Source organism: Trichoplusia ni, chromosome 5 (assembly GCF_003590095.1).
Source record: "Trichoplusia ni isolate ovarian cell line Hi5 chromosome 5, tn1, whole genome shotgun sequence".
NCBI lineage: Eukaryota > Metazoa > Arthropoda > Insecta > Lepidoptera > Noctuidae > Trichoplusia > Trichoplusia ni.
In genome coordinates, this window is record NC_039482.1 from 18,198,871 (window position 1) to 18,219,964 (window position 21,094).

At 33.2% G+C, this 21,094-nt stretch overlaps 1 protein-coding gene across 1 annotated transcript in view; it reads left to right on the forward strand.

Moving 5' to 3' along the window:
• LOC113493822 (hemicentin-2-like) overlaps positions 1–21,094 on the forward strand; it is a 127,982-nt gene that overhangs the window by 94,928 nt on the left and 11,960 nt on the right. Inside the window, exons 2-4 of the mRNA XM_026871848.1 lie at positions 13,189–13,287; positions 14,700–15,049; positions 20,228–20,447. Coding sequence (XP_026727649.1) covers positions 13,230–13,287; positions 14,700–15,049; positions 20,228–20,447 — 628 coding nt within the window. The 5' untranslated portion in view covers positions 13,189–13,229. The remainder of the gene's footprint in view (positions 1–13,188; positions 13,288–14,699; positions 15,050–20,227; positions 20,448–21,094) is intronic.

The window sequence follows — 21,094 nt, forward strand, 5'->3', positions numbered from 1 at the left end:
TAACGTCAGTTTCAATAAGATGCCGCGTGTTTCGTGGCCCCCGCTAAAACTAAAGCTCACGTGCAGCAGCGAATGGACTTCCGTTCTTGTCTCTTATAATTAAGATTGGTATGGCTTTTAGTATGTCTTTTCAAATGCGAGTATTTTTGTTCAACTAACAGATGTAATGATTTTACAGTATTTTATTTTAAAAATATTGTTTTATTTACAGTATTTTAAAAAGTTGTACATTTGTTAATGTATGGAATTTAATAGCATTGACGGGTTTTCAAACATTAAACAATAACAGCAGCTATCGGTACAGACTTAACCGAATTGTCTAAGTCCAATTGAAATTGGGATTTCGTTAAATTAGCAAATTAAAACTTTTATATTCCCCTTCACAATATTAGTATGAATGAAAACATTGATTAAAAAACCTTATTGTAAGCAGTGTTTTTTATGGACGCTAACCTAATATATTGATAATATCAATTACAGCATGTTGCTTCGTAAGCCATCAGCGAAAGAGAACTACGATGCTTAATAAGCTTAATAAAAGTTCAGTAAATTAGTTCAGTTACCTCTTCCAGAGTTAAAACATTTTGTGAATTCTAAGCCTAAATTCCAATTAGGTACTCCTTAACATTGCTAGTTCGAAACCCTTTCGAAACCTTGCTTTGCCGTCTATCTCTTAAATGTCAAACATAAAACGTTCGTTTTTATTGTTCGTCTCTTAAGTTCGAATTTACGAACTGGCACGAAAGGATCCCGACGGTTTTAAGTGGACTTTTTAGACAAACGTCAATGTTGAGTTGTGTAGCTATTACGTGCTTCTTGTTTTTCTTGTTCTGTTGAACAAGATGCGTTTTTTAAGTTCAGAAACAGGTCAATAGGAAAACGTACTGTGTATATGGCAGCGGAGGAATTGAAAGTATTTGGTAAAATTTCGTCATTCCAACTTTTTTGTTAATTGCTTTATTGTAAAACCATGTTTACTTATTTCATTAAAGAAAAAAATGTTATTGTTAGGGATCTTAAGTCTTTAATGATATTGTTAGTGGAATGGACTGGTTATATATGCCAGATGACAAATGAGCACTGGGAAAGATCAGGTGTTCCGTTATCGTTTCGTCAACTCGATATGTTAACGATACGAAACCTACGAATGTTCGTGCTAGGGGTACAGATCAAGAGTTGACCTCGCGGAAATAGCAAGAGAAGAAGAGAGTGATGAAATGAATTTGACTCTTTGGCATAAAACTGATAACCGTGGTATTAGGATGAAGGGATTGAAGGTCTTTCTTCTGCATTGTGACACTAATGGCTGATAATAACATTATCAACCATAACATTATTGACATGTTAAAAAGGAATTAAATATAGAAGTTTGTTTTCTAATCCATAATTATTTTGTTTTTGCATTCAGAATTTGTCAAGGTATGAAACATTCTAAATATAAAAAGCTGACAAAAAATGAACTAAAAATAAACTTTCCCCAAAAATAGAAAATTTTTAGTTCACGACTGTTTACTGGTTTAGTCACAATATATTTTTCAAACAAATGCAACAGCTCATTTCCTCTGACGGTTACAGTCACAAATACGAGTACATATCCATAAACACAAATAATGAAACTCACATATTTATTTAACGTAAAAACCGAACATTCGTTTTATCTAGGGAACGATTCACGAGCTCATTCTGTCCGATAACTCGCTCGACAGCTTTTATTTTTGTCACATATCCTACGAACTTGGTGTATTTTTGTTTTAAATTGGATAATGTTATGCGAATAAATGAAGTGAAGCAAAATGGAGATACCAGCCTGTATGCGCCCCACTGCTGGGTATAGGCCTCTTGCCGTATAAGGAAGGGTTGAGCATTGATCACCACGCTAACTAGTGAGTTAACCCACAGTGGTGGGTTGGCGCTTTCAGATTCTACTATTTGGAATCCTGGTTTTCTCACAATATTTACCTTCACCATCAAACCTTTCAAACATTTTCACATTGGTACTTTGCCTGCGTTGAGATGATGAGAGGACACGCTTTAAGCTTTTGGCCATACCGATCCTTCCTGGACGTCGTTCTTTTATTTTTATAACGGCTTCAAAATTACTTGGAGTGTGAAATATCAACGGTCTAGCGATCACGGTTTATAAGATGGAGATTGGTGTCAAGCCACGCACAGGCAGCGAAGCCTAGTAATTTCTTTATTTAATAAGATTTTTCAACGTTTATTATCATTTCAATTCAAAACCTTTCAAAATGGTGGTAGACTCACAGAATGAGTATCAGCTTCTTCCAAATAAGGGCTGATGTCATTTTGAAAACAAAAATCAATGTCGTATTGAAAAAAACGTATATACAAAAGTCGCTTCTTTAACGTATTAAATAGAATTTACTACATAGCAACATTATACAAAAGGGCTTAAAAACGTTATAAATCAAAGCGCAAAACCATAAAACGAGTATATTTACCGGCTTAACCTATTTCTCCTTAATAGCGTACGTCCAATAAAAGTAAATCTTCATTTACTGCACTGTCATACGCGGACTCATAACCGTACAGACAGCAACAAAAGTACAGAAATACCTTCACAAAAAATAAACACCTGAAACTATACATAGCCAAATAAAAAACATGACTCTACAAAACGAATTCGAACTTTGTAATGAAATGAAATATTTTTTAACGACTGTTTTGTTGACTGTACCTTGTAAACTCATATTCAGATAAATAACAGTATCTTTATGTATCTCTATCGTTTATATATGGTCAGCCCTTATGAAAATGCGGATTATTTGTTTATGATATATGAGAGATTTACGAAAATCTATTGCATGCAAGGACAGTCTTTTTCCTTAAGGAAAATAGCTCGGAATGATAAATAAATAATGATAGTGTCCTAGACAGTTTGTGTATTCGACATGTATTTATTATTATGTGTTGATGTTAAAGCCAACGGATAATATGGAGAAAAGGAGAGGAGAAGGACAATTATAGGCCAACTTATTCGCAATGACTTATTTATTACTTGTATAATAGAGAAGAGAGTAATATAATTGAGAACGTTGGAAATCGGTTCACCGTAAATGCCCGGCACTTAATTTTTTATGATGACTATGGAATAGTGATTTTGAGAAGTTTTGAAGATATAACAACAAATAGTAAACATTAGTCGTGTCTAGTAAATTTTTGATAAGTGACTATTACTACAATTCTTTTTCTGTAAATTTGTTTTTTTAAACCTCTTTTATCCTCGATAATACGATTAGTATTTTAATGTATCCATACAAGTATTACATCGTCAAGTATACTGGCTATATCCCACTGCTCTCTGTGATGTCTTGTTTGGTTATCCTCCAGAATCCAGACTCAGGTATCCATCAACGCCATCGTTTTTTAATCATAGCATAAAAGTATAACGCTATTTTGCTATCAAAAAGATGGTTCTATTTAACTAACAGATTACTAAATAAATCCAATTGAATTTAAAGGCATCTTCTAAGTTTAATTAATTAGATTTGTTCCTCAGTGTCTCTACTTTCTTAGAAGAAACCGTGACGCAATCCACTCTTGTATTTTAATGTTAGTTCTCAAGTGCACATTATGTTGTAGGTCGCAGCGCTGTGCGCTCGGCTGAACAAATAAAACATTCGAGCTGTTAATACAAAGAATGTAAACAGTACAGTGGCTCTCAAAGTTTTAGTAGAGTTATGCAATTTGTAATGTAATAATGTATTAAGTTTATTGTTTACATTGGTTCACTAAGCGACATTGCCTATTGATTTAACTTTGTTATGGTTGACGATTAAATATATTTTGTGAATTACAATAATTTAAGAATGAAGATAAACTTTTTAAAAGTTCGTAAAATTAAGCTTAGTTTCAGTCTATTAGGCTGATACGGTAATAATACACCCTAGCAGAATACTTAACTAGTTCAGAACATCTAAAGTAGTAATATAAAAATAATATGATAAACGATCTCTCCCAGACAACCTTGAAAAGTTTTAAATAGATGAGTTTCAGATTTATACAACGTGTTTAGAGAGATTTCGAGCCTAAATTATAAACCATTTCTGTGCAAGAAATCTGTGAGCGAATTACGGTAAAACAACAAAGTATTTATTTTAATTATTCGATTAGCCATACGAAATGACGATCAGCTGAGAGCCCTTTTCTTTTAAAGTCCAAATATAGCAATGAAACTGTGACAACGCACTACACACATATATATACACACATTTTTTTTACAGATACAATCATATTATTAAGGACGTGACTTCATTCCCACACTTTTTCCCATAGAACAATCCTTTCTTTTGACGAAAGATGCTTACACACATACGTTATAATATGTGCCTCTATTTCTCATAAAGCAAACACCCAGTATTTGCACTAGCTAAGCTCCTAAAGCATCCGCTGTGCCTCGTTAAATCTTATCGCATTCGTCAAGCTTCTGACTTTGTGTCCGTACATCATTCAACGATGGCTTACTAAAATGGGTTTCATTTGGGTCAAAGTATCCTAAAGCATGGTTAACTGTGATATAGGGTCGAGTAATGTGAGGTTGTTTTAGGTGTATTGCTCAGTAGCAATATCAGTAGCTTTTGTCCGTGATCTTGCTTGCGTCGATTTTGGTTATCACTGAAAAATGCGAGTGGCTAGATTCAACATGCTATTTGACATCCAATTTGTTTGGAGCGTTGGAGTTTGAAGAAGCAAAAACCTTGCACATTAAACTTTTTTTATTTGAGTTAATTCTTGAGGTCAATGTCAAGGTTTTTGGAAATAGTATTTGTTTGTTATACCACAATGCAGACAGTAATTTTGGCAGTCAAATTCATAAAAGTCATAACATTATCCTAAAATTTAAAACCTATATACAGCCTATAGGATAGGGTTTACATTAAAAAAGTAGAAAAGGTTTATATCCTCCTTGAAAACGTAAGTAAAAAAGCAAAGAACAAATTAAAATGAAACATTCTGTACAATTTGTAAGTCATTAAAAATATAAGCTGGTTAGTAACAGTAATATCTCTCGACGCGCCTCAGCCGTTTCATATTTCTGTGCATTACAGCAAGCGGCGTATGTGTAGTACCCATTAGCTCACTTCACTACAAACCTACTGTTAAATTAACCATGTAATTAGTTCTACTGCAATATGAAGAGTTGGAAAATATTTTTTTTATAGAGTAAGAGTTTTTTTCTTAGTTTTTATAGCATAGATTTATTGCTGCCTTGTGTCTATGATTATCATAATATGTCCTATAGGTTATAAATACGAGTATATCACAAGAAAATGAAATTTGATAACATGAAGTAAAAAAACTTCCTGCTATATAAAAATAACTTAACAAGAAAGGAAAAATTGACAAATAATTTTCCTTATAACGAAACGAATTATAGACGTTATGTAGGTCGAAAATAATAGGTCAGAGGAGCAAATTAAAGGGTAACAAGTAACAACCCGATAAAGGTTAACAAAAAAGCAATTAATGAATAATAGCCCTTTTACCTATAATGGGAGGTACCATTCACTAATGTTAAAAGTTTTGGGAATATGAACAATGGAAAAATATTTTTGTGTCATTTCCGGAGGCTTTTCAATACGTCGTTAAGTAGAACTGTTGCAGTTATTAATTAATAATTTATTTAATTCAATTCAAAAGTCTTTATGTCTCTCTAATTACATGCAAATCATTAAATTATATGTCTTACAAAACTGTTTGACTGTAGGAACTGTTTTACATGATTTTTGACGGGCATTTTTTATGTTGTAATGTTCCAGTTGACATTTTTACTTCACTCGACACCGGTCTTATGAAAAACCAAAACAATTACGTCTATAAAGAGAGCCTTTGCTTAATCTTCTGATAATCTGATAGTTATTTGAATATTTTTCGTGTATTTTGAAAAGAATCTGCAGCGTTCTAAAAAGTTTGAGAGCCAGTGCTAACCCTCAACGGCTACATTCGTAACGTACAGTGCGTTTGAATTATTCAAACAGCCTTCGCATTTTGCACGGCGGAGGTTAAAATTAAGGCTCCCAAGGATTTTCATTTATTAAAGGAGTAATTTTAGTATAATTGGACGACGTTATAGCAAGAGTGAACCAGTGTTACATTTTCATGTTTAATTTTCCGTGTTAAGGTTTAAGACAGACCTGTTGATTTATTGGGTGTTTAAATAATGTAATTAAGAGTAACGGTTAGTTGTAATGGTTTCGTTTAAAATTCTGATTTTATAACTAAAGGTAACCTTGCATGCCACAAATGGTAACATGTATTGGATATTTGTTTACAATTTTTAATTATAATTATCGAGAAAACAAGAAATCGAACACCTTCCCAAGCACTTGCAATTTCATTTTATTATAATACTTATTTAATTAAATTAAAACACAGTATAAGGGATCCAAACTATTTCTAAACATAAATAAAAAGAACTCAAAAACATTCCTGTATAAAGTTCTTCAACGTAAATCAAAATAATCCATCATCGTGATTCATTGAAATATCTACGTCGTAGCAAGCGAGTCTACGACGTAGCCGTCACGTAAGCGCTCGTAGCAGTGCATCGAAGCGTCCTCCCATTTACTTAGTCATGGCAGCGTAGCACATGTACTCGTCAATATTTATGGAGTTAAATAATCGATATGTTTATGTAGCTTCGTACTGTCTTCGTATTCTTTTGTTCTATGGATTTATTTTGTTCAGTTCTATAAGTTGTGATTTATAACTGTTTATCTTGTTTCGATCTGAAGAATTAAAAATAGATACTGATTGAATTACTAATTCACTTTTTGTTTAAGTTTGTGTAGTCTTGGTATGGAGTTTTTTTAATGGCCGACAAAATCAAACTTTAACTACACTCAAACTTCATTTTAAATTCAAACTACATTTAAAACTCAAGTAGCCCATTTCCATTGTCATATTATAGCCATCACGTCATCTAAACGCAGTCTAAAAATAATAAAAAAAACCAGGTTAAACGCGACTCGGTTTTACGGCACTAACACGGTTTCGTACAAATAGGAAAAATCCAGTTCCGCAAAAAAATACTTACCTATTGAATTTATAAGAGTTTCTACTTGACGACTGCTTAACCTGACTTTCGAAATACATTATTTATGAAATTTTAGGCGGTCTAGCTATCACCATTGGTAGTGACAGACGTACAGATCGCGAAGTTTTAATAATAGACTTCCATTTTTCCTTCCATTTTTCCAAATTAAATATTCAAACATAATTAATATCCTGCGGTTAATAGCATAGCAAAAAGCAAAAAGTCTTTTCTATTTACTAGTACACTTAATTCTTGTTTCTCTGCACCACCTCTTGGTAGACTTGTAGAGAATGCCTCTGGCATTAATTCCGCCATTGTACATATTTGTATAAGAAGTATTAAATAAATAAATGAAAGCCCAATAATGTTCTCACTACCGCCCAACCTCTCAATTGAAACAACAATTTCTCAAACCCAATGACAAATGCTCACTATTCAGTCGGATTTATCCCAGATTATGACAAGTAGTAACCGCTGGAACTACAGTCGTTAGCCAGACTTTAGGGTCAGCTAACAATAAACTAAGTTACGCTACGAACTTCGTAATCCAGAACCTGACTTATTAAATCTTCGTTCCTTGTTCAACTAAAACGTGTTATGGTAGAGATTAATTAATATTTTTTTAGTAAGTTATTTTTCAGAGTAGTTGTGGTTTATTCAGAATATTTTGTATTTTCATGAGTATTGTAATAGTGAAGTCTGTTAATCCAAACAGAAACAACTTCAATTGAGACTCAAACATTTTTAAATAATACGCTTTTATTCATAATAATATACTTTTACTTTAGAATTCTTGATATATACAGTTAGGGAAAACGTAGTTGAGGTGCGTGTGCGCCATGTTGGTGGTTGCTGTAGAAGTTGAATGCTGAATGCGCGTCGGCGCCGTCGCTCGTCACCGGTCGCTGTTGTCCACGGAATAAAAAATGACGGGCGCGTGCCATAGAGTTGAGACCACAGATTAAAAACTGAGACATACATCATCATTATGTTATTTGTAGTAAATCTAAATAAGTGTGTATATAGTTTTCGTTAGTTAAAACATTTATGTATAGTTTGAATCTCACCAACTATTAATTTAGTTACTACTTAAGTATATTTAGGAAAGAAACACAAAAATAAAATTTAGGAACCTCGAGTGTTCGTAGTCTCGGAAATATATTTATTTGTAATACAAATGGCATTCCTTTTTGACATCACCACGTAACTTCCATTTCCTTAACATTTAAAATGTAAATAAAACTTCTCAAAATTCCTGTTAACTAGATTCTGGGTTACTTTGCAAATATAAACCACGTTAGTAGTTTATTAGAAAACTTTCTTAACATAAATAAGAACTGTCCAACATTGATGAAGGTTGAAAACGTTTGCCGACTTTAATAGTCCATCCTCGGACTTATGAATGTTTCGAACATTAATCATGTGTGCCCTGAATCCTTGTTAAATGGTCAAAGAAATGAACATTTTTAAAATACGTGATGATATGTCATCTCTTCTCCCTTTCATGTTTTTCATTAAAGTCCACTAGAGTGTCAGTGAAAAAGTCACATGAAAGGAAATGTATGTCACAGTGGAGTGGAGTTCAGTTTAAAAGAAACTTTTCTTTAAGAGTAGAAGAGAAGGAATGCTCATTTTTATCTAAAACTATGCTACATATAGACTTATCACCAGAGAGACGCAGCTCTACCTGTAGAGCACGTTGCCACAACTGCAACAATATTATTTTAATAGGCCCTTAGACCTGTACTTAATCCCAACGTAAAATATCAATCTAAAAAGCAACATTTCCATCAATCAACCATTAACCTTCAAAATACAAAAACATTTCCAACCAAAAACACCAAATAAAACCAAGATACAACTTCATACGCTCACGTAAACACAACCTAACCGAACTCTAAACGTCAGGGATTCGCGAACACTTTAACAAGTTCGTTTTTCTCCAAAGACTTCAGCCGTGATCCCTGATGACACCAACTTTCCTTCTTATATAACACTTTCAGGGAAGCCCGTATTGTATTCTAGAAACCTTGAACTAAACTTTACAAAGATTTACGAGTTATCTTTCTATGGCATGTGCTGAACTTTCAAAGACTTTTGAAAGAATCTGTGGGAAGTATTCTATTTAGTTCCTAAGGCTTTTGCAGGTAATTGTTTAAGTCCAGGAAATTGTAGTCGTATATTATTTGGAAATTATATTAAAAAATCAGAGTCAGAATTTAATTCGTGTCTTTAATTTTTTTATACATTCAATTTGATCAGAAATCAATGTTATGTTTACGGAAAGAACAAAATAAATATATTATCCTAAAAAATAAGAGGATTAGCATTAACCATGAAATAAAGGGTCTTTTTCTTAGAAACCACAAAGCATACCTAATTAATTTACGCACTTATTGTTTTATCCTTTTGAATATATTTTCGTGTAAAACAAAAACACGTCAGGAACATTTCGCCTGCCTTTTGACTGGTACCAATTAAAATTCTAAAACATGACCTCCGTTTTTTGTGTTAGATCTTTGTATTTAGATTTGCGCGCTTCCTATTTGCTTTTAGAAGTCTTGTCGTTGAAAAAGTAAAATGACACTCTACCTAACGTAGAGTGTCATCTTGCTTTAACACAGTACTGTTTTAAGATGTCGTGGTACAGAGATTTGTCTGTGGGCGTTTTTATAGAAATCGATATCGAAAACTGTGTTTCGAGGAGATAGGAAATTGTTAACCAAATTAGTAATTTGTTGTTTGTGATGTCTTTTTTATTTGGAAAAGTCATCGATAATAAGACATTCTAAAGAGTACTTATATTATTATCGTAAAGCATCCCTTTACATTAATTGAAAAACAGATTTAGTAGTCTTTCAATGCAATAAATTTTCATTAAATAAGTCACAAAAAATCGTGACGGTAAAATCCCGAACATTTACAAGGCTTTACCTAAAACCACGATATCTAAATTATAGTGGGACCCATAACAATTAAGTATTTTAGTTCAGCAAACGTCAAAGTAATTCCCATTTACAATTACCCCTCACTCTTTTATTTTTACCCCACTTGGGGTAACCCCTATCGGGGTTTTAAGAGTCAGAACAAAGGACGGTGAGGTTAACGACCGGAACGACTAACAATTACAACAGTAACCGTGTACTGCAGATAATACTACCAAAATACCGGCAAAGAGCGAGTCAGGCTCGGTAAAGGAGGGTTCTGTATCATTCTTCTCATCAGGAAGGTTATTTTTGATCCGAACAGCAACAGTCTTTAATTTGTAACTGTCGATACTAAAACGCTTACTTTGGGCTTACAGCATGTTTGAAAAATACTCCTAAAATACTTGATTTATTCCATTTTTTAAGATTTGTCCTTTAGACATCAATACAAATTAAGTATTTATTGAATATTACATGATACAGTTTGATGACCGTCTTTTAAATCTTAGATAACGATATTTTTATATTTACCCTCTAGTAGCGGAACCCAAAAAAGAACATCAAAAACCTTGCAAATTCACGAACATTTTTTGCAGGTCAGATTTGGGACTCGACTCGACAGTAATTTGTAGGTCCAACTTTAATTAACGGACCTAGAGGTTGAGTTGTGTAGACTGGTTCGCCTACGTTTATTTTTGAGGAAATGTCAGCGCTGAGATTGTTCAAGAATTTAATATGGCTACACCTTTATTTCGTGTGGTGAAAGTTTATTTCAATACCTATCTTATTTGTTGATTTTTAAATGTTTACATTGAATTATGTATAATATAAACTAATACAATAATATATATAATTTATGTTATGACATTAAAATGATCACGAAATCGCGAAGAAAAGTCGTGTAAGGTAAATCGGAAGAAATATTTAAATTGCTTAATTTATTCAGGTAATTAAAGCATGAAAAATAATCTTGGTGTAGTTTCTACAAACCTTATTGTAAAGACATATTTTATGAATAAACGAAACTTATATTTACGCGGCATATTTTTTTATCTAACATTTGTTTATTGCGTTATATTTTTACACTGAGTTTGTAGTAAAAAACACAAACCTACCAAATGTTTATCATGTTTACAAATGGGGTGTAGGTTTCTAATTTACTCTACTTAATAATCTGATTCTAAGAGAAACTTCTAAAACTGGAATAAAATTTTCGAAATATAAATCTAATAATTTCGTTAGTTGAAAAGCCACCTCAGGTACACAATTTGAGCAGTACTTTTTCCCACAAAAACTTTCCCACAGAAAGGTTTGTAACTCAAAAAAGTCGAAATAAAACAGGGCGACTACTTTCCAAAACTTTTAATTGCAAAATCTATGTCCAAGGAAAGAAAAAAGTTATGTTAAAAACGAGTTTTTTATCAAAAGTCTGTTTCTCGTTAAAGGAATGCCTGATCACTAACTAAGGCATTTTTGGGTTTCTTTGTGACTGACATTTACAATTTGTTACTTTTGCTGTGAAAAATGTCTTCACAGCAACTCGCAAGGGAAACTCGATTTCCACGAAAATGATTGATTATTTTCGTGGAAATCGAGTATGCAATAACATAATTGAAAAACTAGCATTCTGGTAGAGCTCTTTAAATAATAATTCAACGATCTAAGCTTACTAGGTAACGATCAAAATCCAAATGTTTTTATTTATAGAAGGTTTAAAATAGCCCTAATGTCTATATTAAACCTATTGTATAAAATTATTAGCGTAGGCTTAATATTATCATCATTGGCCTAGCCTTTTCCCAACTATGTTGGGGTCGGCTACCAGTCTAACCGGTTTCAGCTAAGAACCAGTGTTTTACAAAGAGCGACTGCCAATCTGACCTCTTCAACCCTGTTACCTGGGAAACATGGTACCCCTTGGTTAGACTGGTTGTCAGACTTTTCAAGCTTCTGACTGCCTGTAACGACTGTTAAATATGTAGGAATAACAGCCGGGACCCACAATTTAACGTGCCTTCCGAAACACGGAACACAACACGTAGGCTTAATATTATATAAAACCTATTTGGTTTTTATTCTGAATCTCTACAGAAATTCCATAATTACGTAACTGAGTTCTGTTGATAATATATGTTTTTCATAACTTATCTTCAAATATTATTTTCTGGGAATCTGTTAAGGGGTATCTGTATAGGTATAGAATACAAGGAAATTACTGTAATTGGCCTATTACGATTCATATCACTTTATTTCTACCATGTGAAAACATCAACAAAACATTATTAAATTAATGTACTCGTTTACAATTTATCATAAAATAGTAAATGTAAATAAGCATATTTACTAACAAGCAGAATTATTGTTTAAACATCATTTTAGAGAGTTTTAGCAAATGATATACCTACATAATTATTCCGATAGGCACACGAATCCATAAACCCTTTGTGGTGTGCCGGAATTTGAGCCAAAGACCTTGTTTTGGTATTTCATGATACCATTACAATTATATTGGTTTAAGTAAAACGCAAATTAATTAATTTGATTTTGGAAGTCCCTTATCACCCCTTTCTAGAAATATTATTATATTTTAATAGTTTCATATTTGTATTTCATATTCGATACCGGATATTATTTAAACTTTTGCCTTATGTCAATAAATGTTCAATGGTTTTTGGGAGGTCGCGGATTTAAATAATGTTGAACAAATTTTAATATTATCCTTGTATGGTTATTGACAGTTATTAAACCCATCCCTTCATATTACCGGCTTTATTGTATGCATACAATATTCTCAAACTTAGTAACTTAAATATGAAGCGAATAATAAAACGAACGTCGATACACATAATAGATTTAAAGCTGAAGATACAACTGATAAACGACGACAACAGTATTTCAAAATAATATTAAAAAATTATTCAAAATAATATTTTTTTATTTTGGTTTTTCATCCGGTTTTGGTTTTATCTCGGATACATATCAGACTTTGTTTTAATTTTTGGTTTTTATTTATTTATCTATTAGATCCACCAACATTTAAATACACTATAGGTACTAATACATACTTATACAAAACAAATTATAAACAAGTGTATCAAATTATTAAAGGTGAATGCAACATTCACACGCCTAGCTCAAAATAAAGTAAAAGAGAAATCTTAATCGGTTTTAAATATTTAATCTTTGTTCTTGCTCTTGTTCCAGATTATGAAGCCCTGTGGGGGGCAGAGCCTCGGCCTGGCGATATGTGGAGTGCGAGCGTGTTCTTCTTCACACAGATAGTCGTGTGTCAATTCACTACTGGTAAGAATATCAAAATATTTATGGAAAGTAGACTATAAACTTCACATTTTTAACATATGAAATTCTCGTGTTACAACAGCTCGACCGATTCTCAGGAAATTTTGTTTCCTTATTGCGTAGGTCTGAGAAAAGGACAACGTCCATTATTCATAACCCCATTTTTTGTCATTCCTTAAAACTCATTTATTCGGCAAAATAACATTTACTGGGTCAGCTAGTATCTCGTATATTATTTTGCCGCTTCATTAAAACCAACCTTAGAAAAATATAGTGACAAGGCCTCCTACGCATAGCCAGAATAAATAATCAAATATAGTGAGCTGGCGTACACCACAATAATAATATTATATTCGACTCACCCGCAGACCATGCGTGGGAGCTATGAATGAAACGTATTCATTCAGCCAGCTTTCGTAATGATTATTCAAAGGAATACTCAAATAATTGGGATTTGGGGAAATTGGGATTGACAATATCTAACTATAGTATATACTTTTATATATTATTAATAATATATAAAGCTGAAGAGTTTGTTTGTTTGTTTGAACGCGCTAATCTCAGGAACTACTGGTCCAAATTGAAAAAATATTTTTGTATTGAATAGACCATTCATCGAGAAAGGTTTTAGGCTATATACCATCACTCTGCGACTAATAGAAGCGAAGATACAATGGAAAATGTGAAAAAAAATAGGGCAGGTATAAATCATAACTTAGATCTTCTAACCACGCGGACGAAGTCGCGGGCAACAGCTGATATTCTTATATTTCTTTCATTTGTCTCGTAAACTTAGGACTGATGAAACAGTATGAGTTAAGTAGATCAGATAGACAGTCACTAAATGTAAAGCACGAGTACATAACTGCAAACGGTTAGGCTATAAGCTGAACCCAAGTTAGATGGTAAAAGGTGACGCACAAGATTCTAAAATCTTAAACCGATTAGTTATTCTCTATTGCCAGCCGTCTGTCTCATTGTACCCGTAGTTAGGTATTAATGTCCATTTACCAGTTTTATATTTAGCAGTTTTTGTAGACGAAAAAGGTTAAGGTTCGCTTCTAGTCAATGGAATTAGATTTTTGATTGATGAGCAACGAATAAAGGCTTTCAATTATTTCTTCATTGGTGTCTGGCATTGATTTATTCAGTTGGATTTCTTTTAACTCTATGACTTTGTTTTATTCTGATGTCTATCTATAAAGAAAAAGTGATTGCTGGATTCTTATTCTGTATTTTTTTTGTCCTTTTTATACAAGATGAAATTATTGTACTTATATTTGTTCTTGTTTAAGAGTTGTAGTTACTATTCCGAATTGCATCAAAATTTCCAGTGTAGTTTCACAATTATTAGAACGTGTTCATATACACATAATTACGTAAGTTTTTAACAAATCCCCTTTTTTCTCCACCAGAAACCACGCCAACATCGACATCTGAAGAAACCCAAACGGTGACCACATTCTACGCGCTCAGCACTGGCATCGTACCAGCTCCAGTGATGCTAAGGCTCGGAAACTCCACCATCGACAGCACCAAGTCCTTCAAAGTCCCACAACCATCCCCAGAAAGTGGTACTTCGAAACCAACGAAAGTAGAAATGGTACCACATGTGGTGTCAGTTAAGAATACATATTTTGACCATGATAGGAAGTATGGACCTAGTTTTGAGGATGCTCCTGATGGAAATATCACTAAGATTACGGTGCAGTTAGGGGAAGATGCGCATTTGAACTGTAGGATCAGTTTGCTTCAGGATAAGACGGTGAGTACCTAGCTTTACTTAAATAATATTTGCTGTGAATGATTTCAGTGTGGTCTGTTAAAATTGTAGAAGACAGATGTAGTAAATGAACTCAGAAAAATACCGAATGGATAATTAATAGATTAAAATATTTTGGTTGAATAGATAAATGAAATATTTTTAACTTATATTAAAGCTGTTCGCAGATATTTAGTTTTTCAAATCTTGTATTTCGTCTTGAGCTCCAACAAGGGCAATATTTTGTTCTGTATCGTTCTTGGTTTCTTATCCAGTTCTGGTTCCAAGAAATGCCATCCAACTTACAAAATACACAAGACATCCCCTCAGTTTCGATCTTGACTGTTTATATCATTAAACTCAAACAAAACATTAAGCCCGCCTTACTGTCGGATCCATATTCCTTTAGGCGTTTAACCAAAATGTCAATCGTGTTGTCAGATAATTTTTGGCTGATGGTAAGATGGGGCTTTGTGTAGATCAAAGGATGAAACCCTTCAAAGCAAATATCGGTTTATATTTTGATAGTTTACTTCTGTGTTCATATACGTTGTATCGCTCTGTTTTATCCGTGTCTTTTAAGATCAGACATTTTAGACGGTTACAAAAATTTCACATATGAAGCAAAGAACCTGTTTGTGTGACTATTCGACTGTGAAATCAAGGACTGTAGGTTAGTTTTCCGACAGGTATCACTTACTTTTGAACTCATGCGCAAAAAACACGTAAACACCACGGAATTTTTCAAAATGTGAAAGTCACTTCAATACCCTACAGACCTTTGTAAATACTGACACCTGATTGTACATCAACCACACGAAAATATGAAGTCCGATTTATACATCGTTATAACTTTATCCTATATTTAAATTCAGGCTGCAAATAAATCTTAAAACAACTTTTCACAAAGAAGCTTTATATTTTACTTCCTGCTATTCCTGTAACCTGGAATCAAGATTCCGAAAATATCAGGAAAATATTATGTTTTTAATACGAAGCTCTACATCATTGGGGAGTTTTGAGGAAATCGTATTCAAAACTAGAATACGAAACAGTTTTCCAATTTATCTCTCGTTCTGTGAAAAATTCTATACATTTATCAGATTTGGCAGAAATGATTCTTCATAAGTCAAGTCTACCGAATTTGACATCATCATACACCACTAAATTATACAACAAAACTATTCAAATAGGACATAGAACCATCTTTGTCATCACATTTAATACTAAGAGTCACCCACAGTTGTCCCTCTTGTCTTTCAATACGACTTCAATAATAACAGCGTGTCAATTAGCCCATTCATAAACTGCCATTCATCAACAAATGGAGTGATCCAGACGCCAAGTAAGAACGCCTTAAAATTTGTTAATAGCAGCAAGAGCCTCCATTGTCGACAGAGGCGCCACCTAGAGTCATTATTGAAATTGCTACAGCTATTGTCTACGAAGTGGTTCTACTGAGACCTATTAAAAGTATTATTAATCGGTGGCTAAAATTTATATGAGAAATTATCTTTACTTTAAATATTGGCTTTGGATTAAGCCCCGAAGGGTTATAATATCAGTTATGGTTTACCTTTAAAGGGAGAGATTAAAATGTTCGTTAATCCTGTTCTATTTTAGATTTTGGTTGTTTTCCATTTATTATTTCCTGATTTACATAAATATCTCATATCATGATAATTTGGATTTTCTAATGAGATTTTCCATTAGAAAAACCTGATTTGTTTGAAATATTAGTCATACCCACATTGTTTCCACACCACACCACATCCTACCTAGAATAGACACTCCTATTCAGTAGTCAATAAATACAAAAAACAGCTTTGTACAAAAAAAAAATAACCAAACAAGAAAAAGCAAATACTTAATGACTTACAAAACACGTTCATATATTCATTCCCATGTAGCATTGTATCGCCTGACTTAGAGGGATTTTCCCAGTTCTTAATTAAATTTACACTACACAAATTACAAGGCGACTCTACAGAGATAATATTAACTTTAATCTGAGATTAGGGTGGCAAAATACTGGTTAATGTTTAGTTTGTGTACTGAACTTGGTCTTGACCTTTGAATTTTAGATATGGACTGAATAACTAACTGGCTTTGTATCCAAATATAAATAGAAAGTTTCAGAGTCATTTACAGTTTTGTTCAGCTTTTTAGAGGTCTATCTATTCGTCCGGCCGTAGGCTGTATTTCATGAATCGTAATAAGTAAGTAGAATTTTATATTTTTGTTATTGCAATAACAATATAATACTGAAATGAAAATTGAGCAACTGCTGTTATGTTCATAAAATTTTTGGGAGGGTGGGGTACACAAAAATTAAGTAGATACTACCCAACCAAGTTAGATTTGTATTTAGCCTATTTGTTCGGAACTCTTTAGTGTCGTGAGTCCGTCTCGCGCTTAAACAGGTGAGTTTTGAAAAAATCATAGTTCTGACTTTATTGGGACAAAGTGATGAAAGTATGTAGATTGTTATAACATCTAATGTAAGATGTTTAGATGATTTCTACAGTTTTAACAGACCCATGTTTACTCATGTTTTACAAATAAATGTCTTTTATCTTAAATTATCTTTTATTCAATGATAGCATATGTGCAGATGTCGGTTATGGAAATGTTCTTCTTCTGGGCGAGAGCCTTTTCCCTTAAAACTATATTTCAATGTTTCCTTCTAATAATTCAGTAAACAAGCGTTTATAAATTTGAAATAGCCATAACGATAGTAGCCTGGATTTAAACTTATTACCATATGCATATAAATTCGGTACGTGTATAGCTTCCGTAACCCCTGCTTAAAATTCTATAGGCTTAGTCTCATTCCATAAAATTCTAGACTCCAAGCACTTAGTACTTTTAAAGCTTCCACTAGGTCAAATAATTCAAAACTTTCTTTAACAGGATTAGTTTTTAGAGACGACCATGAACTTTCGTGATGCTTAGAAAACGGATTATAATGAGGACTAGCTTTTGTTAATTTATTTGTCTTAGTAAGTGTTATTGTTTTGATGTCGCAAAAAGGACAATTGTGTCTATATTTTTTATAGTATTCATAAATTTTTGTAAGAAGAAAAAAAACAGAAAAAAAACCTCCACGTAAAAGCTTTGAAAATAATACTTTATTAAAGTACATTGTATGCCTCTAATAAGGCGAGCATAAAATGCGCTCAGAAAAAACGCGTGGAAACTTAAAGAAATAAATAATGACAATACATTTTGATACGTAATGCATCCATTTAAGTCCAGATTTCTAAACTAGAAATCCGTAACTAAAAACTGAATTCGATCATCGCATCCCTCAAATACAACTTTAAACAGTACACTAAGTCCTTCAAAGTCTCATGATACTTCACTCAAATGACTTATGTCTGGATCCCCAACATCCCGAGGTACCCTCAGTAAAAGCTGCGGTACCCAACCGTGTTCAAGAACCGTTTTAGTGGAAGTATCACATATATAACCCCTTCAATCTGTCACGGGCCGACAGCCAGCAACCCTACGGAACCTGCGGTTTGGTAACTCACATATTCATATACATCCGACAGATTTCTGTAAACCGATGTTTCTGAAATTTGATGAAGCTTAATTTTGGGATAAGGCACGTTTTTAACATTTTCTTCCGACCTAACCGTTATAAAAAAAATCCTGTGTTTTGATCCATATAATATTAGCTTATATATACCCTAAAGCTGTGCACAGGCCTTTTCCCATTTATGGAAGGTTCCAGCATTTGATCACCACGCTAGCTTACTGCGGATTAAAAGCATCCACCTTTGTGACAAGTTTAAACTGACTCAGATTGTGAAATGGCAACAAAATATGAGCATAAAAACAGTCTTACTGAAATTGAATAGATTATACTTTTGACGGTACAGAAGTCTTGTAAAGTCACAAAAGCAAGATTGGATTATAATTGGTAGATATTGGATTATATCAATATTTTATGTTCTTTCATCCTAATTTCTAAAACTAGATAACATTTGTACCAAAACTTCAAAGTAAACGATCAAAATCAATTTTAATATTTTGTAAGTAAATCCTTAACTGCTCCTAAATTTTAATCAGTCTTCAAAATTGGTTTAAGTAATAAATTAATAAACGGCCACATCAAAGAAAATTTGGTGTTCTAGTTACAGTACTGAAACGTTCTTAATTGAAGAAAAAGGTTTTAAAGCTGAAATACCTACTGACAGTTATCGCCTAACATTTCACTTTAATGTCTAGGCTGATAGTACTCAAAATAGGCTTTGGTGTGGCTTTCAGGTTCTGTGAAATTACTTCTTTGATTCATAGCTCTTGCCCAGATATTTGGATAATTCTATAGAAGTTGAAGGTTTCTTCGTTATCATGTTTTTCTATGTTTTTTCTTTACACCCATGCTGTTATTTCTCTGAAAAAAAAAAACAATTTTTAAACAGTTCCTTACGAAAAAAGAATATAAAACAGGTCTAGAACTGCATTGAAAGCTAAAAAAAAAATGAATTGTAAAAAAGATTTGTATGTTTTCCCAATCAGGATTTCAAATGTCGTACCTTTCTTACACAAAAGAACTAGAAAGTGCAGAAATTAAGCCCAGTCTTCACGATTAACCTTAATTTTTATTATTCCATTCCATTGCCCTTATTATTTTAAACAGTCAGTTTATAGCTCTACAAAGTAAAACTATTCGCCTCAACGTCCAATATTAAGAAGCAAAGGCTTGCTAATCACCTAAGTTTTCACGAAAAATTGCATTTTCTATTCCCAACAGTCATGGCTTGTTTAACGAGCCTTTCACAATTGATGCGTCGTTAAGTAATGTAAATGCCGAGGAATTAATTCCTGTCCAGTAGTAATTATTTTCATGTAATCTTAATGGACTGATAATTGTAATGGGGTGAAATCGGTAAGCCTATTATGGATTTTGTGCGGTAATATTTATTTTGTATGCTTTGACTATATTTGAGTGATGAGGTTGAATGATATGATTTTCGTCTACATTAAAATGAGGCTTCATGATTTGAAAGGTAAAAAGTGAATTATTTTAGTAATAGCATGTTTTCAAAATAGTTTTCAAAAGCGTAATTTTACTAAGACCTCTTACCACAGCAAAACCAATTAAATAAGATATAGCCCTCTTGCAAAATAATTTTACAGTTCGTCACTTAAAATGACCATTTTTTTTCCTAGGTCTCATGGGTCCGTCGTAGAGGCAAAGACGAGATGCCCGAGTTATTAACAGTCGGAGCCGTGACCTACGCTCATGATAACCGGGTGACGGTGGCACGGAGATACCCTGGTAACTGGCGGCTGCTCATCAGGGAGGTGAAGCCGGATGACGAGGGAGTGTACGAGTGCCAGATATCCACACACCCCCCTCGAGTCAGCAGGACTTATCTTCATATTAATAGTAAGTGGTATATACGTTTTACGATTATTGTGAGACGAGTTTAGGCTGTAGGAAAGCACGTGGGAAAAATATAAATCACTAATTAATTAAATTAGACGTAAAAGGATTTTCAGGGGCTAACACGAAACGGAAAATGTTGAAGGAAGCTGCGACGATAAGAGTTAATTTATCAAATCCTATTGGTTCAGAATATATATATAAAATAGTATACCTTCACAAATAATGAATGCAGGGCAGAGTGCGGCGGTTGCCGCTGTAGAAATAAAAATCTGCACCCTTACTAAACTATCAATTATGACTGTCACTCAATAAGTTTCGAATTAGTAATGAAACTGTATCTATAAGGAAAAATCGTTCTTTGACATATGTTATGTATTTTAAGAAAACCGATAGTTAATGCTGGCTCTTTACTTATTTGCGTAGCTTGACTTTATTTTATTTTTTGGTTTTAAAAAACGACTCCCGCACTAAGGAATTTAATCCTTGTGTCGCGGGGTGTTTCACAAACATACAATTTACATCACACAAATGCTACACAGGGATCGAACCCGCGACCCGGGTTTGACGTGATGACCTCAACCATCATATCGTGATCACCATAATAATTTATTTTAAACTTAAAGCTTCAACTTAAAGTTTTAGGCAAA